This window comes from Balaenoptera musculus, chromosome 8 (assembly GCF_009873245.2).
Source record: "Balaenoptera musculus isolate JJ_BM4_2016_0621 chromosome 8, mBalMus1.pri.v3, whole genome shotgun sequence".
Lineage (NCBI taxonomy): Eukaryota > Metazoa > Chordata > Mammalia > Artiodactyla > Balaenopteridae > Balaenoptera > Balaenoptera musculus.
Genome location: NC_045792.1, coordinates 62,952,900 through 62,973,201, shown reverse-complemented (window position 1 = coordinate 62,973,201; position 20,302 = coordinate 62,952,900). Strand labels below are relative to the sequence as shown.

The following is a 20,302-nucleotide window of genomic DNA, read 5'->3' as shown; positions in this document are numbered from 1 at the left end:
GTAGCTCCCCTTACTCCCCAAAATAAGTCAAACTACAAAAGAAAAAAAAAAAAATGAAAGGCATACATATCACATAAACAAATTTCCCCTGACCCTACTACCTTTTTAACCTACAAACTTATTCCTACCCCCTTACTAGCATTTCACTCACTAACCCTGTAATCAGAAATTGTTTTCCCCAAGGTTGCCAATATTTTTAAAGCTCCCCTCCCCTGCCCCCACCAAACTCATTTTGCTTTAACTTCCCTCATTTAGAAATACCAACAACCCTCTTTTTCTAATAGCTTTTTAACTTATTACAAAAGGAATTCATGTTCACTGGTAGAAAATTTATGAAATTCATTTAAGGAAAAAGGAAACTATACCTACAACCAATCCTCTTACTTGAAATTCCTTTTCTTGGCACCCTTTGGCTTTTCTGCACAATTCTCCATCTCCTTTTCCCTATGTTTCTCAATGTCCCCAAAATGGGCATGGCCCAAAGGGTATGCAGCCCTCCAGGCCACCCCACACCTCTGGATCACACTCCTTTCCTCTCAATTCACCTGCAGAAGAAAAATCACTTTTCCATTACTGCTTTCTCTCCTAAACTTCAGTGCCACATTCCCAATTGCCTACTAGACATTTTCTCCTTGGTGTTTCCAGCTCCTCGAACCAGACAGACTGTAGTCATGCTTTCTCCAATATCAATTTCCCTTCTAGACCCACATTTTCCAATGTAATCACCTAATGTCAATATCTTTAAAGCTTACTCTTTAAGAGGTAACTTTTTATTAATTCTCGCCATTTTGTAATGTAACCAAACAGACCTTCAATTAGTTACTGTACTTTACATCATTTATAAGGAGGAGAGGCGCTTAAGGGCACTATGACATCAGAGTTTACATAAAATGAATACAACCAGGTAATTTCAAGAACCAAGGAATTTCTACCCTCTCTGCTTTACTAAAGAAGTTGACAAAGGCAAATACTGTATCTATTTTACCTACATGAAATATGAGGCATAGTGAGGTTAAGGCAGTGTAGTGGTAAAACCGGGACCAGGCTGAGGCTCTTCACTGTGTCCTCCTGCCTTTCATTAAATTGCGGTAATGCTTTCCAACTAAGGAGTTTTTAAAAAACTTCTTAATTATAAATTACCTAGCGACCAAAAAAAAAAGCGCCCACTTTAAATCAAGCTCATCATTAACGTGCCACTGACAGAAACAATAAATAATGCATGCATCTATTTCTGAAAAAGAAAATTGTTTTCTTACAAATATTAATATGGTATTATCTTTCTTTCAGATCTTTAACATGTTCTGTCACTGAATAACTTCCTGTCTAACAGTCCAAGAATCCAGGAACTTTCCCTCTCCAAAATTCACAACAGGATCTACTTCATGATATTCCTAATTAAAGAATGTTAACCTGCTCAAACTACAAACCATTCTACCTTCCAAAAATATACATCATAACCTCATAAATATTTGCTAAATTTCTAGACTCGCTAAATTGTCCTATAAATGTGCCGTCATTTTGCACTTTTCCAGACCTAAGATTTTCATTGATTAAACATTTCATAAGCCTTTAATAAAATAAAATCAAATTAACCATTTATAAATAAATATATCACTTTCAGTTGTAACAGTAACCATCTGTGAAGACAGCAGATGTGACTTAGGTAGTTCGTGAATTTTAAAGATAAACACAAAATATCAAGAAACTTATCAAAGCTATGTCCTCTTACTTTTTTTCACATAAAGCACGTGAAAAAGCAGCATTTCTGCTTACATAAGCATTTTACAGCAATTAAGCTTAGGAACTGAGGGTTTAAAAGAGATTTAAATGAGATTTATGGTTAGGAAAAATTTCAGTTTTAGAAGATAAGCGGTTAACAGGAGGGGTGAGCAGCATGAGTAAAGGTTTGCATATAGAAAGGTTTCCACTGAAGAACACTGGCAGCTAAAGCAGGAAGAAAGCAGCGATATTGTTCTCTGTTACAATAATCTGCCAAAAACCTCCAGACATTATTTTCTTTATCTTAAAAATGAAAAAAACCAAGTATTTCTGAGTGTGTGTGCTCGTGCGCGCGTACAGATAGGAAAGGACAGTCTTTGTATTCAAGAGCAAATAGTCTGGAATATAAGAAACAATGCTGAATGAATACCAAATGCACATATTTTAGATTAGCTAAACAAATTTTTTAAAATTGCACTTCTAGATATACTAGAATATATACTATAGAATTTAAATGAGAAGTGACAGATGTCTGTAACACAAACCTACTTTAACAATTCAAAGATGAGTATTCTTAACATTCTTAACATTATTCAAGGGCTTCCTTGGTGGCGCAGTGGTTAAGAATCCGCCTGCCAATGCTGGGGACACGGGTTCGAGCCCAGGTCCGGGAGGATCCCACATGCCGTGGAGCAACTAAGCCCATGCGCCACAACTACTGAGCCTGCGCTCTAGAGCTCACGAGCCACAACTACTGAAGGCCGAGCGCCTAGAGCCCGTGCTCCGCAACAAGAGAAGCCACTGCACTGAGAAGCCTGCACACCGCAACGAAAAGTAGCCCCCGCTCGCCGCAACTAGAGAAAGCCTGCACGCAGCAACAAAGACCCAACTCAGCCAAAAATAAATAAATAAATAAACATATTAAAAAAGAGAAACAAAAAAAAATTTCTATTATTCAAGTTCTTATTTCTCTTTGCACTCAACAAACATTTACTATAGAGAGCCTATAATGTGGCAGGCACTGTGCTTATAAGAGTGCCAATTTTTATGCTGCAATAATTCTATCTACTAGTGAGCTCGGTGTCCAAATAATATGTACTTGTGTTCTTTCTCCATCAGTGCTGATCATCTGCCACTGAGATGAACAACTACAAAGTTAGTAGACTGAGATAGGAAATGAAACGTATTGCATGTCGGATTGGTTAATCAATTGGCACTTAAACAGTAATTCAAATAATCTGGAGAGAACTTAGTAGGTGCCAAACACTTTCCTAAAATTTTTACATTCATCATCTCACTCAACCCACACAACACAATGACATACCATACTAACATAAGGAAAATGATGGTTAGAGGTTAAGTAATTTTAACACCCCACAGCTAGTGCAGAAATCTTCAGTAGTTAAAAAAAAAAAAAAAATCAAAATGGTTTTCTTCAGTCTTTGAGGCAAAGCTTGTTATACAAACATATTTCAAATTGGGACATGAGAGAGAACAATGGGTTCCAAATTACAGCAGAGTTTCAAAAAAAAAAAATCAAAATTCGTAACACACTACAGAGTAAGTGGGGAATACTAAATCAGATTTATCTTGAAAATATCTGCCAAAAAGTGTCCTTACTGTGGTCTTTAACAGTCTTATAGAACTTTATCTATATGTAACATAAAAAACATATAAACAGGGACTTCCCTGGTGGCACAGTGATTAAGAATCCACCTGCCAATGCAGAGGACACGGGTTCCAGCCCTGGTCCGGGAAGATCCCACATGCCGCGGAGCAACTAAGCCTGTGCGCCACAACTACTGAGCCTGCGCTCTAGAGCCCGCGAGCCACAACTACTGAAGCCCGTGCGCCTAGAGCCCGTGCTCTGCAGCAAGAGAAGCCACCTCAATGAGAAGCCCGTGCACCGCGACGAAGAGTAGCCCCCGTTCTCCGCAACTAGGGAAAGCCCGAGCGCAGCAACAAAGACCCAACGCAGCTAAAAATAAACAAAATAAATAAATAAAATTAAAAAAGAAAAAAGCACCCTTAAAATCCTTGAAGTGGAGGTGGTTATAAGACATCTAAAGCCTATACTGTTCTCTATTATAACAGGAAGTCAGTAAAGCCTACCATTAACAACCAAAGAGTTGCAGTAACAAAACACAATAATTCCTGACCTCATGAAACTCAAAAATTATACTGGGGAAACAATAAGTAAAATACATATGATAAATAAGTGACACAGAGAAAAATAAACAAGTGAAGGCAGACAGGGAGCATGGTAGTCAGGCCACTCTTCAGGGATACGGAGACAGTTGAACAGTGATAGAAGTTTCTGGGAGACAACTGAGTAAAAGGAGTTCCAAGCAGATGGAACTGTTAAGTGCAATCGCTCTGAGACAAGGGCACTTCTGGTTTTGTTTTTAAACCATCTGCACTCTAATACTTGGATAACATTTACAATTTTTATAGAGTTAGTGATTACTTCACTTAACTGAAGAGGTCCATTCAAATGGCAATGATCTTTTTCTTGTAACTAAATGAACCAAAATGTAGCTTCAGTTGAATGAGACATCACGGACTGATTGGTTCACCCTATTTTATCCAAAGCAAGAAGAGCTTGCCAGAAATAAAATGCCACTTCCTCCTTCTTACTACAGTAAAGCTTCTTCAAGACTTATCTGGGATCTATTTCCTAAATCAAGGTTCTGCCACAAGAAAGTCAAAGCAAGAACTATTCAAATGGAAGCACTTCATTAAAATGGAATCAAGATTAGAAATGAGAATATTCTAATTAATGGAAAAGTTGTCTTAGGAAAATTACTAAAAAATCTAGGTGTAATGACAGAAAGAAATTTGCAAAATGTAAACATTTAACCATCACAGAAATACAGGCCAGATACCAAATTTTTTTTGAAAGAAAAGATAAGCAGTGTTCACTACTCCAGAGTATTTCAAAACCCTAACAGCAGTTTAAGGGTTAAGTAATAAATGCCTTGAATACTATTTTGATTATTTATCTTCTAAAAACTAGCTTGTGAAATACTTACCCCAGGTCTCTACTACAAGATGTTAGTACATACAACTGAGCATTCAATACCTGCTTGAGGAATAAATGAATTTCAAATTTGCAGAAAGTATCACTTACCCAATTTTTCTACAAGGGAACCAATTTTTTCAAATAATAATTTTTAAAATTAATAATTACACACAAGTATTTTAGTCAAAATAATGTGCTTTTAGGGCAAAGTCATGGTAGAAATCACTATGACTAAACTTTTAGTGTGTCTAGGTTTATATATGCATTAGCACATCATCAACAAAATAATGTTCATCTTAACCTGTGTCTATCACAGAACAAATCAAAATGAAAAGCAATCCACAACTCCCTCTATGGTTTAGTAATGGTTCAAAGTGGGAATTTCTTTCAAATCACTATTTTATATCCAAAAGAAATCTATCCTCCTCCTAAGGTTGTCTTCGAGCCTAAGAATTTCAGTATCATTCTTGGCAAGATCTAATGGTCTTATTCACATATAAAATAGATTTAACTTTTTATTTTTAAATAATTTTACACTTAATTTGTCTATACTCCGTGGGTGGTCTTCTTAAAATTTAAGTTCCCTGAGGCCAGGAATCTCTAAAACAGCATTGTACACTGAAGATGTTCAATTATCAATACTCCTGGAAGTCAATATAAATAATGTTTTTAAATAATTTACCCATCAGCTAAGAAGAGCATAAACTAACTGAATTTCTATTTTAACGAGGGACTTCTCTTTATGTACACACAAAAAAAGTACACTAAACCTCACTAAAGCTGGGCAAATTCATAGGAAGGCATAGGAAGTGACAGCGATCCTTTAAAGAAGCCTTTAAAATACTCACTAAAATATAAGAAGTTACAGAAATTTAGAAACAAAGAATGAAACTGAAAAGAGTACAATAAAATACCCACATAATAAGGCTCTTTTCCAAACGGTGGTCTCCTCCAAAAATATGGGAAAAAAAGAAACCAACACTCAGAGAGTTGACATGGAGCTTGACACGTTTCAAGGCACTCTGTCTTACATCGTCTCCCTTGACTGTCACAGCAAACCCTGTGGCCTAATTTTATGAATGGGAAAAACTCAGCGTCGAAAGGTTAAGAGACTTGCCCAAGGTCAGTCAAGAAATTAGTGGTACAGCTCTACCCAGAAGGGTGCACTTCACCTGACACCCTGCACTAAATCGCGCTGCCTCCCCGACCGAGGCGTTAACAGAGTAGAAGAGCAGTGAATCAGACTCCCATGGGTATCCCGCACTCCCCACACCCTGCCTAAGAAACGGGGGCTCGCCTCTGAAAGCTGTCCCTAGCAACTCAGCCGGAGAGGAGAAAGTTGTGCAGGTCATCGATCAGCCCAGGGAAGTGACAAGCTGACAGGCACAGCCCCCAGTGGGACTAGCTCTGCATTCCCAGGAGCCCCTCCGAATCCGGCGCCAGCGAGACTGCTGCCGGAAACGTCTGAAAAACCTCCCGGTGACTTTCGCCCCCTCCTGGGCGCGAGGAACGAGCTGGGAATGAGCCAGAGGGCGGCCGGCCACCCGAGCCAGCCATGTGTCCAGCCCGTCACGCCCGCCTCGCCCCAGCCGGCTCTTCATGCCTCGACCGCAGCCAAAGGCCCAGCTCAGGATCCGACGCAAAGGCTGCCTTGGCCGCCGCCGCCACCACCGCCGCCGCAGCAGCCTGAGGGCCCCGGCGTGGCACTCGCCGTCAGGTCCCCGCCCCACGGCTCCAGTTGGGCCCCTCAGCGACGCCGTCCCCGCCTCTGGCCAGGCCCGGAGGGCTCGGCCTGCCACAGTCCGCCCGCCCGCCCGCCGTCGCCGCCGCCAGCCCGGCGTCCTTACTTCATTGAGCTGGCGCTCCGCGGCCTCACGCAGGGCTGGGTCCATGGTGCCCCGCAGGGCCTCGATAATGGTGTTGGGGTCCATCGCAGGGCGGACGCAGTCAAACCCGGGGATCGGGTACTACTGGGCCAGGAATAGCGCCGCTCACTGCGCACATGGACCCGCCGCGCTCCGCAGCGGCAACCGGCGCGAAAGGAAAGAGAAGCGCCAAGGCCCCGGATAGAACCTCTTCTCTTCGGCGTGGAGGCGGGAGATGCTCCGGCCACTTCCTGTCGGCGCGCCCCTGGAGCACTTTGGGAGATGTAGTCCACTTGGGCAGTCCGCAGCCCACGTGGCCCTGAGCTGTCGCTCCTACAGACGAGACCTGCTCTTCAGAAAGAGAAAAATGTTCAAACTTCACAGAAAGAAAATTAAAACAATCAGTTACAAAGATCTCACATAATAATATACCTATGGTAACCATAAGGTAAGGCTGATGCAATGTGTGATGCTAGTAGCTGTGTAATTGAAGGAAGCCTTTTGAAAAGCAATTTGAGATGTGTTACTAAATGCCATAAAAATGTTTATAATCTTTGACCCAACTAATCCCATTTATGACACTTTATCCTAAGGAAATAACATAAAGGGTTAAATGAGCTTTATGTGTAAAACGTGTTTATCACATTACATATTTATAATCAAATACTAAAATTATGGGGTTTTTGGTTTGTTTTTTTTGTTTGTTTTTTGAGTATCCAAATTTTGGCACAGACTTTATACAGATCACCTCTAAATGCAGAATAAAAGCATAATCCCTATTAAAATCCACCTTCTTTAAACAGTCAAACATTTTCAGAAAGGTTAAATAACTTGCCCAAGGTCACTTAGTAAAAGGTTCGCCTAGGATTTCAAACCAAGGATGTTTCTGTTTTCAAAGTTTTCATTCTCTCCAATGAATCAGTCTGCCTCTCAAAAGAAATGTGGAACCCTAGGGGAATGGTTAAGCAAATTACAGGAATCCAGTCAATTAAATTTTTCACAGTCACCAAAAATTACAAATGTAACAACACTAAAACATTTATATATAGATACAGCTTTGTAACATAGACAAAAACTGGGAAACAAGGCTGGCAAATGAAAGTAACTGATTTTCTAGCATGGTGAGATTTTCAGTAATTTCCTTTCATACCTGTTATTGTTGTAATAAAGTTATGTAAATGTATTTACTTAAAATGAATCATAAGCCTTCAAATACAATTTGTTAAAAGATCACTTATTGTTTTTACTTTATACAAAAAGGAAAAACGGAGACACAAAAGGCTTTCCCTGGAATAGTGGGCTTTGCAATATTAATTTCTTATGTGCCAGCCACTGTGCCTGGAAGTGAGGTATAATTATTCCTGATTTACCAATGAAGACTCCAAGGCTTAGATTGTGAAAGGTCATAAGGTTTTCATAATATAACCTGTAAGATCTATCATTGTATTGATACAATCTGTTTAAGAATTTCATCTCCCTATTCCATCCCTCAAATGTAAGGGCCTTGAAAATAAAGATTATGTTTTAATTCACTTTTGAATCTTCACCTCCTATCACAGAGCTTGAATATCTACTAGGAGTTCAATAAATATTTTAGTGAATAAATGAAGAAAGGAATGAGTGAACTAGTAATGACTTTTAGTTGTCAGTGGCTGACCCAGAATTGAAACCTCAGTCTTCATGATTCCAAAGCCAGTCCTCTTTGCATTACTACATAGCTATTTTAGATTCCAGCATTGACTTGTACATAATGGAATTGTGACAATTATAGCATAGCACAATGTATGTAAAAGCACTTGACACAAAGAAGGTGCTCCAAAAATGTTAATTCCTTCTCCCTGAAACTGAAACGGTGAAGGAGTGGTGGGGGAAATACGGTTTTTAAGCTATAGTGCTGGGAACTGGGAGCCAGCAAGGTTTGCAGGTCTATAGCTGGAGTGGGGGCCTGTGTCTCATGCTTCAAAGAGAGTAGAGCTCATAGGGTACTAGACCCTGTCTAGGGAGCCAGAGTTCCTTTATCCACACAAGGAGCTTGGCTCCACGACCCTTCAGGAGTTTAGCTGGCCAGAGTGATTAGCACACCCAACTAATTTGTAGGGCTTTTTAATTTTTAGCTAGTAACACACAAAATGTGACTTATATGACTGGAAATTTAGATGTGAGCTCCTCCAGGGCAGGGACCATGTCTATCTCTTTGTGGCAGACAAAGAAATGAGTGTCTGCTTGGAACTCCCTGGTGGTGCAGTAGTTAGGGCTCCGTGCTTCCACTGCAGGGAGCCCAGGTTCAATCCCTGGTCAGGGAACTAAAATCCTGCATCCAGCGTGGTGCAGCGCAGCCAAAAAAAAAAGAAAGAAAAGAAAAGAAATGAGAGTGTGCTCAATAAATACGTGTGTGAAGATTAAAAGAAAAAGCACCATGTTAGGTCAATGTAAATATAAATAGATAATCTTACCTCACCCCTCAATCCCTATTCCCAGTGCCAAAGGCAATATAGATATCTACACTTCCTTGGGCAACGTTAGTCTGAGGAATTCAGAGAAGTATAAAACACAGGGTTTCAGGGCTAGTTTTGAGCTAGGATAGGATTCCACAAAAATCAAGAAGAGATAAGGGACAATCCAGGAGTGATTTGGTTAATTGATCTTATAAACAATGGTTCTGTTGTTCAAACAGAAAAAAAACCTGTCTGGCTGCAGGTAAGAGAAAGGAAAGCGGGGTTCAGGGAGTGACCATAATAGCTATAAGGAAATGGAAAGAGTTAATCTTCCCTTTACAGCCCTCCATTGGTGGCTTTTGTGGGTGAACACCAATGACAAGGCCCGTGATCATAAGTACCTCGCACCCAAAGGCATCTTAAGGCCCAGACTGATCTGTCTGAGGTGACTGGATTTTGTCAACAAGACATCCTATAATTACTGAAACCCCACATGCTATACTTCCTATGTTAGGCCTATTTCAGATATCCAAAACATTTCAGACAAAATTTTTCATGAAATTTAGGTTGTTCTCAATAAAGGTAATCATTATATTTGTAACTAAGTGGAATTTATTTTTACACCTTGGTTAGGTTTTTACTCTAAACAATTTAAAGTGTAGGGGGTAAAAAAAAGACATGGAAGCTAAGAAAAGAGCTACTGATTATGTTTTGAGGCACGTACAAACTGTGCTGCCTTGGGTAAAATTTTTTTATCTCATTGGCCCTCATTTTTCATTTCCATCATCTATAAAATGAGGAAATAATTCCATCCCAGACTCCGAAAATTATTCTGAGAATCCAATGAGGTTGGAAAGTGCTTTGTAATTATAAAGCTCAGTACAAACATAAATTGTTACTGGTATTAAGGAAAGGGCTGAGGAGAAAGGAAGGTAAGAGGGCAAGGAAGGAAAGTTAAAGAAAGTGAAGAAATGGGGACTTTCTGCAGAGCATCCTTCCCAGGAGTAAGTGTGCACTTTCAACAGTTTGGTATGTATATGTCCTTATAAAGCTTAGTATATGCAAGGAAAGGTAAAAGAAAACCTTGTATTGATACTGTCACATGAAGACCATTTTATTGCATTTCTTTTAAGTACACTGACCTACACAAAATAGAAGTTTATGACCTAAACCATATAAAAATTTTTAAAGATCAACTTCATCAAGGTATAATTTACATACAATTCAATGAGTTTTCACAAAGTTATACACCCATGTAACACCACCATAATCGACATATAGATTCTAGCCATTAGCCCTTCCCAGTCACCTCTTACGTGCTCAGCCCCATGACACATATGCTTTCTATTCCTGTCAGTTAGATTTGCCTTTCCTAGAGTTTCATATAAATGGAAGCATTCAGTAAGCACTTTTTATGTCTGGCTTTTTTTTTTTTTTTTCCACTCACTGTAGCACTTCTGAGATTATTTCTATGATGTTGAGTACATCAGGTCATCCTTGTTGCTAAATGGCAGTCCATTGACTGGATGTACAACAATTATCCATTCATCTGTGGCCCTTTGAGTCATTTCCAGTTTTTGCCTATTGTGAATAAAGCTGATATGTACATTTGTGTACAAATCTTTGCGTGGATATATGTTTTCATATCTCTGGTGAATAGCTAAGAATGGAAAGGCTGGTTTGCATTGTAAGTGTATATGTCACTTTATAAGATACTGCCGAACGATTTCTGAAATTGTTGTACAATTTTACATTCCCACCAGCCATCATGGACATTTCATTGTTCCACATCTTCATCAACAGTTTGAATTCTCAGTCTTTTCAAGTGTGTCTAGGGACTTCCCTGTTGGTCCAGTGGGTAAGACTCTGTGCTCCCAACGCAGGGGACCCGGGTTTGATCGCTGGTCAGGGAACTAGATCCCGCAGGCTGCAGCTAAGACCCGGCACAGCCAAATAAATAAAAATAATAATTTAAGTCTATCTAGTGCAGTGGATGTGTAATGGTATGTACAAGATGCATTTCTCTGATGACTTAATAATGTTCAGCATCTTTTCATGTGCTATTATATATATTTGTATCATCTTTTGAAAAGTAACTGTTTTGCCTGTCTTTTTTTTTTTTTTTTCATGCCACGTGGCTTTTGGGATCTTAGTTCCCTGACCAGGGATTGAACCACCAGGCCACGGCAGTGAAAGCGCTGAAAGCACCAGGGAATTTCCTGTTTTGCCTGGTTTTTTTGTTTTGTTTTGTTTTTAATATTTATTTAGTTATTTATTTGGCTGTGCCAGGTCTTAGTTGTGGCACTTGGGATCTTCATTGCCGCACGTGGGATCTTTAGTTGTGGCATGCAGGACCTAGTTCTCTGAATAGGGATCGAACCCAGTCCTCCTGCACTGGGAGCTCCGAATCTTAACCACTGGACCACCAGGGAAGTTCCTTGCCTGTTTTTAAAATTGGGTTGTTGCCTTACTGCTATTGGGTTGTAAGATACTCTCGGTACAATTCTTTCTGTCAAATTTCTGTTTTGTGAATATTTTCTTTCGGTTTGTGTCTTAATTTTCTTAACTGATCTTTCAAAAAACGATTTTCTATTTTGATAAAGTCCAATTTATCTATTATTTCTTTCATAATTGTGCTTTTTGTGTTCTATGTAAGAAATCTTTCTCACCTTAAGATTGTAAAGATTTTCTCTTACGTTTTCTCCTAGAAATTTACAGTTTTAGCATTTATGTTTTGGTTTATGATCCAATGTGAATTAATTTTTTGTGTGTATGGTGTGAGGTAAGCATTGAAGTTAATTGTTTCTGCATATGGATATCCAGTTAGTACAGCACAGTTGGTTAAAAAGCTTACCCTTTGACCATTGACTTACTTGGCCACTTTGTTGAAAAATCAGTTGCCCAAATACATATGTGAAGATCTATGTTTGAATTATCTGTTCTGTTCCATTGATCTATTTATCTGTCCCTATGCCAATATCACAACGTCTTGAGTCTTTTTTTTTTTTTTTTTGAGAATTGTAAAGTCTTTTTTTATTGTCTCTGCTGAGAGGAGTCTACCATCTGTTAATCTGAATATTTGTGCTTCCAATATTTTGCTTTTTTTAAAATTTAAATCACTTAATTACCAAAAAAAAAAAAAGTATAGTCTATGTCTATGAACATTTCTAGACTGATAACTGGGAATTTTCAGTTGTGCTTGTAAGTTTCTTAAATAATGCCAACTGATAATGACATCACTAACTTTGATACCCTATTATTCTTATTTTCTGCTTTAAACAACTGTAACCATTACCTTTTAAATAACCTGAGTCAAGTAACTTAATTGCACCCCATTACAATTACACTCTCAAACTGGGCAAAAGTTTTGTTTAGCTGTTCATACCATCATTTCCTCTACCTTTCCCCTTCCCTACAACCCCTGTGTGAATTCTTTTTTTTTTTTTTTTGTGGAAGTGCAAAGTTCTGTTTACCTTGAATCCCACCCCCAAAGGCCTGTCCTTCAGAGTCACAAAGACAGAGCCTTAGAACTGATATGTAAGAACTGTAACTTATGTTATACGAATTCCATTGAAACAGACACACAAAACAGTCTACAGGGTGTCCATAAAGCTGGAAACATAGGTAAATATATATAATGCAATTGAAGATATTTTCAAAGTGTAAAATACACACACACACACACACACACACACACACACAATGCTTCCAGACTTTATGTAGAATGGAAATCAAGTTCCGCATACCTGGAATCCTGTTAAGTGTCACCCAGAAATGTTCATCAGGAGAGTAGGTGTCCTTCGACCACCCAAGTAAATCAATGGCCCTCTGGTCTTGGAGAACAAAATTAGCAAATTCTCTTGTACGGGCTACATAGGTGGAGCCAAAGTAAATGGTGAGATTATGGGGAGGAGACATTTTTCTTATCCAAGTACACAGCATGAAGGAAAACAATTGGTATTTCTGCTCCAAGTGCATAAATCTGGTCCTTCTGATAACATGAGGAGGAGGCAGCACCCCTGGGGTGACGTTTTTCCCTTTAAATCCTTTTATACACTGAACGATCTCCCTGTTGGTTTTCAGGGGGAAATCTTTTTTTTTTTTTTATATAACAGGTTCTTATTAGTCATCAATTTTATCCACATCAGTGTATACATGTCAATCCCAATTGCCCAATTCATCCCACCCCCACCCCCACCCCCCTGCGGCTATCCCCCCTTGGTGTCCATACGTTTGTTCTCTACATCTGTGTCTCAATTTCTGCCCTGCAAACCGGTTCATCTGTACCATTTTTCTAGGTTCCACATACATGCGTTAATATACGATATTTGTTTTTCTCTTTCTGACTTACTTCACTCTGTATGACAGTCTCTAGATCCATCCACGTCTCAACAAATGACCCAATTTCGTTCCTTTTTATGGCTGAGTAATATTCCATTCTATATATGTACCACATCTTCTTTATCCGTTCGTCTGTCGATGGGCATTTAGGTTGCTTCCATGACCTGGCTATAGTAAATAGTGCTGCAATGAACATTGGGGTGCATGTGTCTTTTTGAATTATGGTTTTCTCTGGGTATATGCCCAGTAGTGGGATTGCTGGATCATATGGTAATTCTATTTTTAGTTTTTTAAGGAACCTCCATACTGTTCTCCATAGTGGCTTTATCAGTTTACATTCCCACCAACAGTGCAAGAGGGTTCCCTTTTCGCCACACCCTCTCCAGCATTTGCTGTTTGTAGATTTTCTGATGAAGCCCATTCTAACTGGTGTGAGGTGATACCTCATTGTAGTTTTGATTTGCATTTCTCTAATAATTACTGATGTTGAGCAGCTTTTCATGTGCTTCTTGGCCATCTGTATGTCTTCTTTGGAGAAATGTCTATTTAGGTCTTCTGCCCATTTTTGGATTGGGTTGTTTGATTTTTTAATATTGAGGTGCATGAGCTGTTTATATATTTTGGAGATTAATCCTTTGTGATTCGTTTCCAAATATTTTCTCCCATTCTGATGGTTGTCTCTTCGTCTTGTTTATGGTTTCCTTTGATGTGCAAAAGCTTTGAAGTTTCATTAGGTCCCATTTGTTTATTTTTGTTTTTACTTCCATTACTCTAGGAGGTGGGTCAAAAAAGATCTTGCTGTGATTTATGTCAAAGAGAGTTCTTCCTATGTTTTCCTCTAAGAGTTTTATAGTGTCTGGTCTTACATTTAGGACTCTAATCCATTTTGAGTTTATTTTTGTGTATGGTGTTCTAATTGCATTCTTTTACATGTAGCTGTCCAGTTTTCCAAGCACCACTTATTGAAGAGGCTGTCTTTTCTCCATTGTATATCCTTGCCTCCTTTGTCATAGATTAGTTGACCATAGGTGCGTGGGTTTACCTCTGGGCTTTCTATCTTGTTCCATTGATCTATGTTTCTGTTTTTGTGCCAGTACCATATTATCTTGATTACTGTAGCTTTGTAGTATAGTCTGAAGTCAGGGAATCTGATTCCTCCAGCTCCGTTTTTTTCCCTCAAGACTGCTTTGGCTATTCGGGGTCTTTTGTGTCTCCATACAAATTTTAAGATTTTTTGTTCTAGTTCCGTAAAAAATGCCATAGGTAATTTGATAGGGATTGCATTGGATCTGTAGATTGCTTTGGGTAGTATAGTCATTTTCACAATATTGATTCTTCCAATCCAAGAACATGGTATATCTCTCCATCTGTTGGTATCATCTTTAATTTCTTTCATCAGTGTCTTATAGTTTTCTGCATACAGGTCTTTTGTCTCCCTAGGTAGGTTTATTCCTAGGTATTTTATTCTTTTTGTTGCAGTGGTAAATGGGAGTGTTTCCTTAATTTCTCTTTCAGATTTTTCATCATTAGTGTATAGGAATGCAAGAGATTTCTGTGCACTAATTTTGTATCCTGCAACCTTACCAGATTCATTGATTAGCTCTAGTAGTTTTCTGGTGGCATCTTTAGGATTCTCTATGTGTAGTATCATGTCATCTGCAAACAGTGACAGTTTTACTTCTTCTTTTCCAATTTGTATTCCTTTTATTTCTTTTTTCTCCTCTGATTGCTGCAGCTAGGACTTCCAATACTATGTTGAGTAATAGTGGTGAGAGTGGACATCCTTGTCTTGTTCCTGATCTTAGAGGAAATGCTTTCAGTTTTTCACCATTGAGAATGTTTGCTGTGGGTTTGTCGTATATGGCCTTTATTATGTTGAGGTAGGTTCCCTCTATGCCCACTTTCTGCAGAGTTTTTATCATAAATCGGTGTTGAATTTTGTCAAAAGCTCTTTCTGCATCTATTGAGATGATCATATGGTTTTTATTCTTCAATTTGTTAATATGGTGTATCACATTGATTGATTTGCATATATTGAAGAATCCTTGCATCCCTGGGATAAATCCCACTTGATCATGGTGTATGATCCTTTTAATATGTTGTTGGATTCTGTTTGCTAGTATTTTGTTGAAGATTTTTGCATCCATATTCATCAGTGATATTGGTCTGTAATTTTCGTTTTTTGTAATATCTCTGGCTTTGGTATCAGGGTGATGGTGGCCTTGTAGAATGAGTTTGGGAGTGTTCCTTCCTCCACAATTTTTTGGAAGAGTTTGAGAAGGATGGGTGTTAGCTCTTCTCTAAATGTTTGATAGAATTCACCTGTGAAGCCGTCTGGTCCTGGACGTTTGTTTGTTGGAAGATTTTTAATCACAGTTTCAATTTCATTACTTGTCATTGGTCAGTTCATATTTTCTATTTCTTCCTGGTTCAGTCTTGGAACTTTATACCTTTCTAAGAATTTGTCCATTTCTTCCAGGTTGTCCATTTTATTGGCATGGAATTGCTTGTAGTAGTGTCTTAGGATGCTTTGTATTTCTGCAGTGTCTGTTGTAACTTCTCCTTTTTCATTTCTAATTTTATTGATTTGAGTCCTCTCCCTCTTTTTCTTGATGAGTCTGGCTAATGGTTTATCAATTTTGTTTATCTTCTCAAATAGCCAGCTTTTAGTTTTATTGATCTTTGGTATTGTTTTCTTTGTTTCTATTGCATTTATTTCCGCTCTGATCTTTATGATTTCTTTCCTTCTGCTAACTTTGGGTTTTGTTTGTTCTTCTTTCTCTAGTTCCTTTACGTGTAAGGTTAGATTATTTACTCGAGATTTTTCTTGTTTCTTGAGGTAGGCTTGTATAGCTATAAACTTCCCTCTTAGAACTGCTTTTGCTGCATCCCATAGGTTTTGGATCATCATGTTTTCATTGTCATCTGTCTCTAGGTATTTTTTGATTTCCTCTTTGATTTCTTCAGTGATCTCTTGGTTATTTAGTAACGTAGTGTTTAGCCTCCATGTGTTTGTGTTTTTTACGTTTTTCCCCCTGTAATTCATTTCTAATCTCATAGCGTTGTGGTCAAAAAAGATGCTTCATATGATTTCAATTTTCTTAAATTTACTGAGGCTTGATTTGTGACCCAGGATGTGATCTATCCTGGAGAATGTTCCGTGCGCACCTGAGAAGAAAGTGTAATCTGCTGTTTTTGGATGGAATGTCTTATAAATATCAATTAAATCTATCTGGTCTATTGTGTCATTTAAAGCTTCTGTTTCCTTATTTATTTTCATTTTGGATGATCTGTCCATTGGTGTAAGTGAGGTGTTAAAGTCCCCCACTATTATTGTGTTACTGTCGATTTCCTCTTTAGAGCTGTTAGCAGTTGCCTTATGTATTGAGGTGCTCCTATGTTGGGTGCATATATATTTATAATTGTTATATTCTTCTTGGATTGATCCCTTGATCATTATGTAGTGTCCTTCCTTGTCTCCTGTAACATTCTTTACTTTAAAGTCTATTTTATCTGAGTATTGCTACTCCAGAATTCTTTTGATTTCCATTTACATGGAATATCTTTTTCCATCCCCTCACTTTCAGTCTGTATGTGTCCCTAGGTCTGAAGTGGGTCTCTTGTAGACAGCATATATATGGGTCTTGTTTTTGTATCCATTCAACAAGCCTGTGTCTTTTGGTTGGAGCATTTAATCCATTCACCTTTAAGGTAATTATTGATATGTATGTTCCTATGACCATTTTCTTAATTGTTTTGTGTTTGTTTTTGTAGGTCCTTTTCTTCTCTTTTGTTTCCCACTTAGAGAAGTTCCTTTAGCATTTGTTGTAGAGCTGGTTTGGTGGTGCTGAATTCTCTTAGCTTTTGCTTGTCTCTAAAGCTTTTGATTTCTCCATCGAATCTGAATGAGATCCTTGCTGGGTAGAGTAATCTCGGTTGTAGGTTCTTCCCTTTCATCACTTTAAGTATATCATGCGACTCCCTTCTGGCTTGTAGAGTTTCTGCTGAGAAATCAGCTGTTAACCTTATGGGAGTTCCCTTGTATGTTACTTGTTGTTTTTCCCTTGCTGCTTTCAATAATTTTTCTTTGTCTTTAATTTTTGCCAATTTGATTACTATGTGTCTCGGCGTGTTTCTCCTTGGGTTTATCCTGTATGGGACTCTGCACTTCCTGGACTTGGGTGGCTATTTCCTTTCCCATGTTAGGGAAGTTTTTGACTATAATCTCTTCAAATATTTTCTTGGGTCCTTTCTCTCTCTCTTTTCCTTCTGGGACCCCTATAATGCGAATGTTGTTGCGTTTACTGTTGTCCCAGAGGTCTCTTAGGCTTCTTCATTTCTTTTCATTCTTTTTTCTTTATTCTGTTCTACAGCAGTGAATTCCACCATTCTGTCTTCCAGGTCACTTATCTGTTCTTCTGCCTCAGTTATTCTGCTATTGATTCCTTCTAGTGTAGTTTTCATTTCAGTTATTGTATTGTTCATCTCTGTTTGTTTGTTCATTAATTTTTCTAGGTCTTTGTTAAACATTTCTTTCATCTTCTTGATCTTTGCCTCCATTGTTTTTCCAAGGTCCTGGATCATCCTCACTATCATTATTCTGAATTCTTTTTTTTTTTTTTTTTGCTCAGACACAACTCTTCTTTGTTACTGTAGTTATTTTTGTCACACATCTTCTTGATTCACTTTTTTTTTTTTTAGAGTATTAGTCATTTTATTTTATTTATTTATTTATTTATTTATTTATGGCTGTGTTGGGTCTTCGTTTCTGTGCGAGGGCTTTCTCTAGTTGTGGCAAGCAGGGGCCACTCTTCATCGCGGTGTGCAGGCCTCTCACTATCACGGCCTCTCTTGTTGTGGAGCACAGGCTCCAGATGCGCAGGCTCAGTAATTGTGGCTCACGGGCCCAGTTGCTCCACGGCATGTGGGATCTTCCTAGACAGGGCTCGAACCCGTGTCCCCTGCATTGGCAGGCAGATTCTCAACCACTGCACCACCAGGGAAGCCCTATTCTGAATTCTTTTTCTGGAAGGTTGCCTATCTCCACTTCATTTAGTTGTTTTTCTGGGGTTTTATCTTGTTCCTTCATCTGATACATAGCCCTCTGCCTTTTCATCTTGTCTGTCTTTCTGTGAACGTGGTTTTTCTTCCACAGGCTGCAGGATTGTAGTTCTTCTTGCTTCTGCTGTCTGCCCTCTGGTGGATGAGGCTATCTAAGAAGCTTGTGCAGGTTTCCTGATGGGAGGGACGGGTGGTGGGTAGAGCTGGGTGTTGCTCTGGTGGGCAGAGCTCAGTAAAAGTTTAATCCGCCTGACTGCTGATGGGTGGGGCTCTGTTCCCTCCCTGTTGGTTGTTTGGCCTGAGGCAACCCAACAATGGAGCCTACCTGGGCTCTTTGGTGGGGCTAATGGCAGACTCTGGGAGGGCTGACATCAAGGACCACTTCCCAGAACTTCCGCTGCCAGTGTTCTTGTCCCCACAGTGAGCCACAGCCACCTCCCGCCTCTGCAGGAGACCCTCCAACACTAGCAGGTAGGTCTGGTTCAGTCTCCCCTGGGTTCACTGCTCCTTCCCCTGGGTCCCGATGTGCACACTACTTTGTGTGTGCCCTCCAAGAGTGGAGTCTCTGTTTTCCCCAGTCCTGTTGAAGTCCTGCATCAAATCCCACTAGTCTTCAAAGTCTGATTCTCTAGGAATTCCTCCTCCTGTTGCCAGACCCCCAGGTTGGGAAGCCTGACGTGAGGCTCAGAACCTTCACTCCAGTGGGTGGACTTCTGTGGTATAAGTGTTCTCCAGTCTGTGAGTCACACACCCAGCAGTTATGGGATCTGATTTTGCTGTGATTGCGCCCCTCCTACCGTCTCATTGTGGCTTCTCCTTTGTCTTTGGATGTGGGGTATCTTTTTTGGTGAGTTCCAATGTCTTCCTGTCGATGATTGTCCAGCAGCTAGTTGTGATTCTGGTGTTCTCACAAGAGGGAGTGAGAGCTTGTCCTTCTACTCCGCCATCTTGGTTCCCCTGTGTGAATTCTTGCTCTTATACGCAAAGACACCGGAATTCCTATCCCCTGATCCTCTCTCCAGCCTGTTCTCTTGGTGTAGGTTTGGTTATCCCAAGAAAGGTCCACTCTTGTAGCTTCACTCTCAGGGTGCCGAATGCCACAACGTCTTGAGTCTTAAAGTCAGGTAGCGTAAATCCTCCAACTTTGTTACTCCTTTTCAAAATTGTTTAGACTATTCTAGGTTAATTGCATTTCCAAATACATTTGGAAAATTCAGCTTGTTGATTTCTAATTTATAAAAAGTGTGTTGGGATTTTGATAGATATTGCATTTAATCTATATATCAGTTTGGGTAAATTAACATCTTAACAATATTGAGTGTTCTAATCCATGAACATGGTATATTTCTCCATTTATTTAGATATTTAAAATTTTTCTCTCAGTAATATTGTTAGTTTTCCAAGTACAGATCTTGTACATATTTTCTTAAATATATGCCTAAATATTTTGTGTTATTGTTAATCATACTTTAAAATATCATCTTCCAACTGCTGTTGCTTGTATCTAGAAATGCAATTTATTTTTGTATTTTGACCTTGCATCCTGCAATTCTGCTAAGCTAGTTTATTGATTTTAGTAGTTTCTTTTCTATGTTCCTTAGAATTTTCTGTGTACATGATTAGGTCTTCTGCAAATAAAAACAGGGTTTTTTTTTCCCCCCATTCTTTAACCACAGGTTGTTCACAGATTCTCTTCATCACATTTTAAAAGTTCCCATTTGTTCCTAATTTTCTTAAAGTTTTTAACATGAATATGGTGTTGAATTCTGTCAAATATTTTTCTAGAGCTATTAATATCATCATATGGATTTTCTTCTTTATTCTGTTAATGTTGTGAATTATATTATTTGATTTTCACA

General features: G+C 39.0%; 1 protein-coding gene across 2 annotated transcripts in view; it reads right to left on the bottom strand.

The window, feature by feature from the left end:
• Window positions 1-6,849, bottom strand: part of IPO7 (importin 7) — a 48,537-nt gene extending 41,688 nt beyond the window's left edge. For both annotated transcript variants that reach the window (XM_036859565.1, XM_036859564.1), the window contains exon 1: window positions 6,589-6,849. In XM_036859565.1, coding sequence (XP_036715460.1) covers window positions 6,589-6,672 — 84 coding nt within the window. In that variant the 5' untranslated portion in view covers window positions 6,673-6,849. The remainder of the gene's footprint in view (window positions 1-6,588) is intronic.
• Window positions 6,850-20,302: the final 13,453 nt, after the last annotated feature.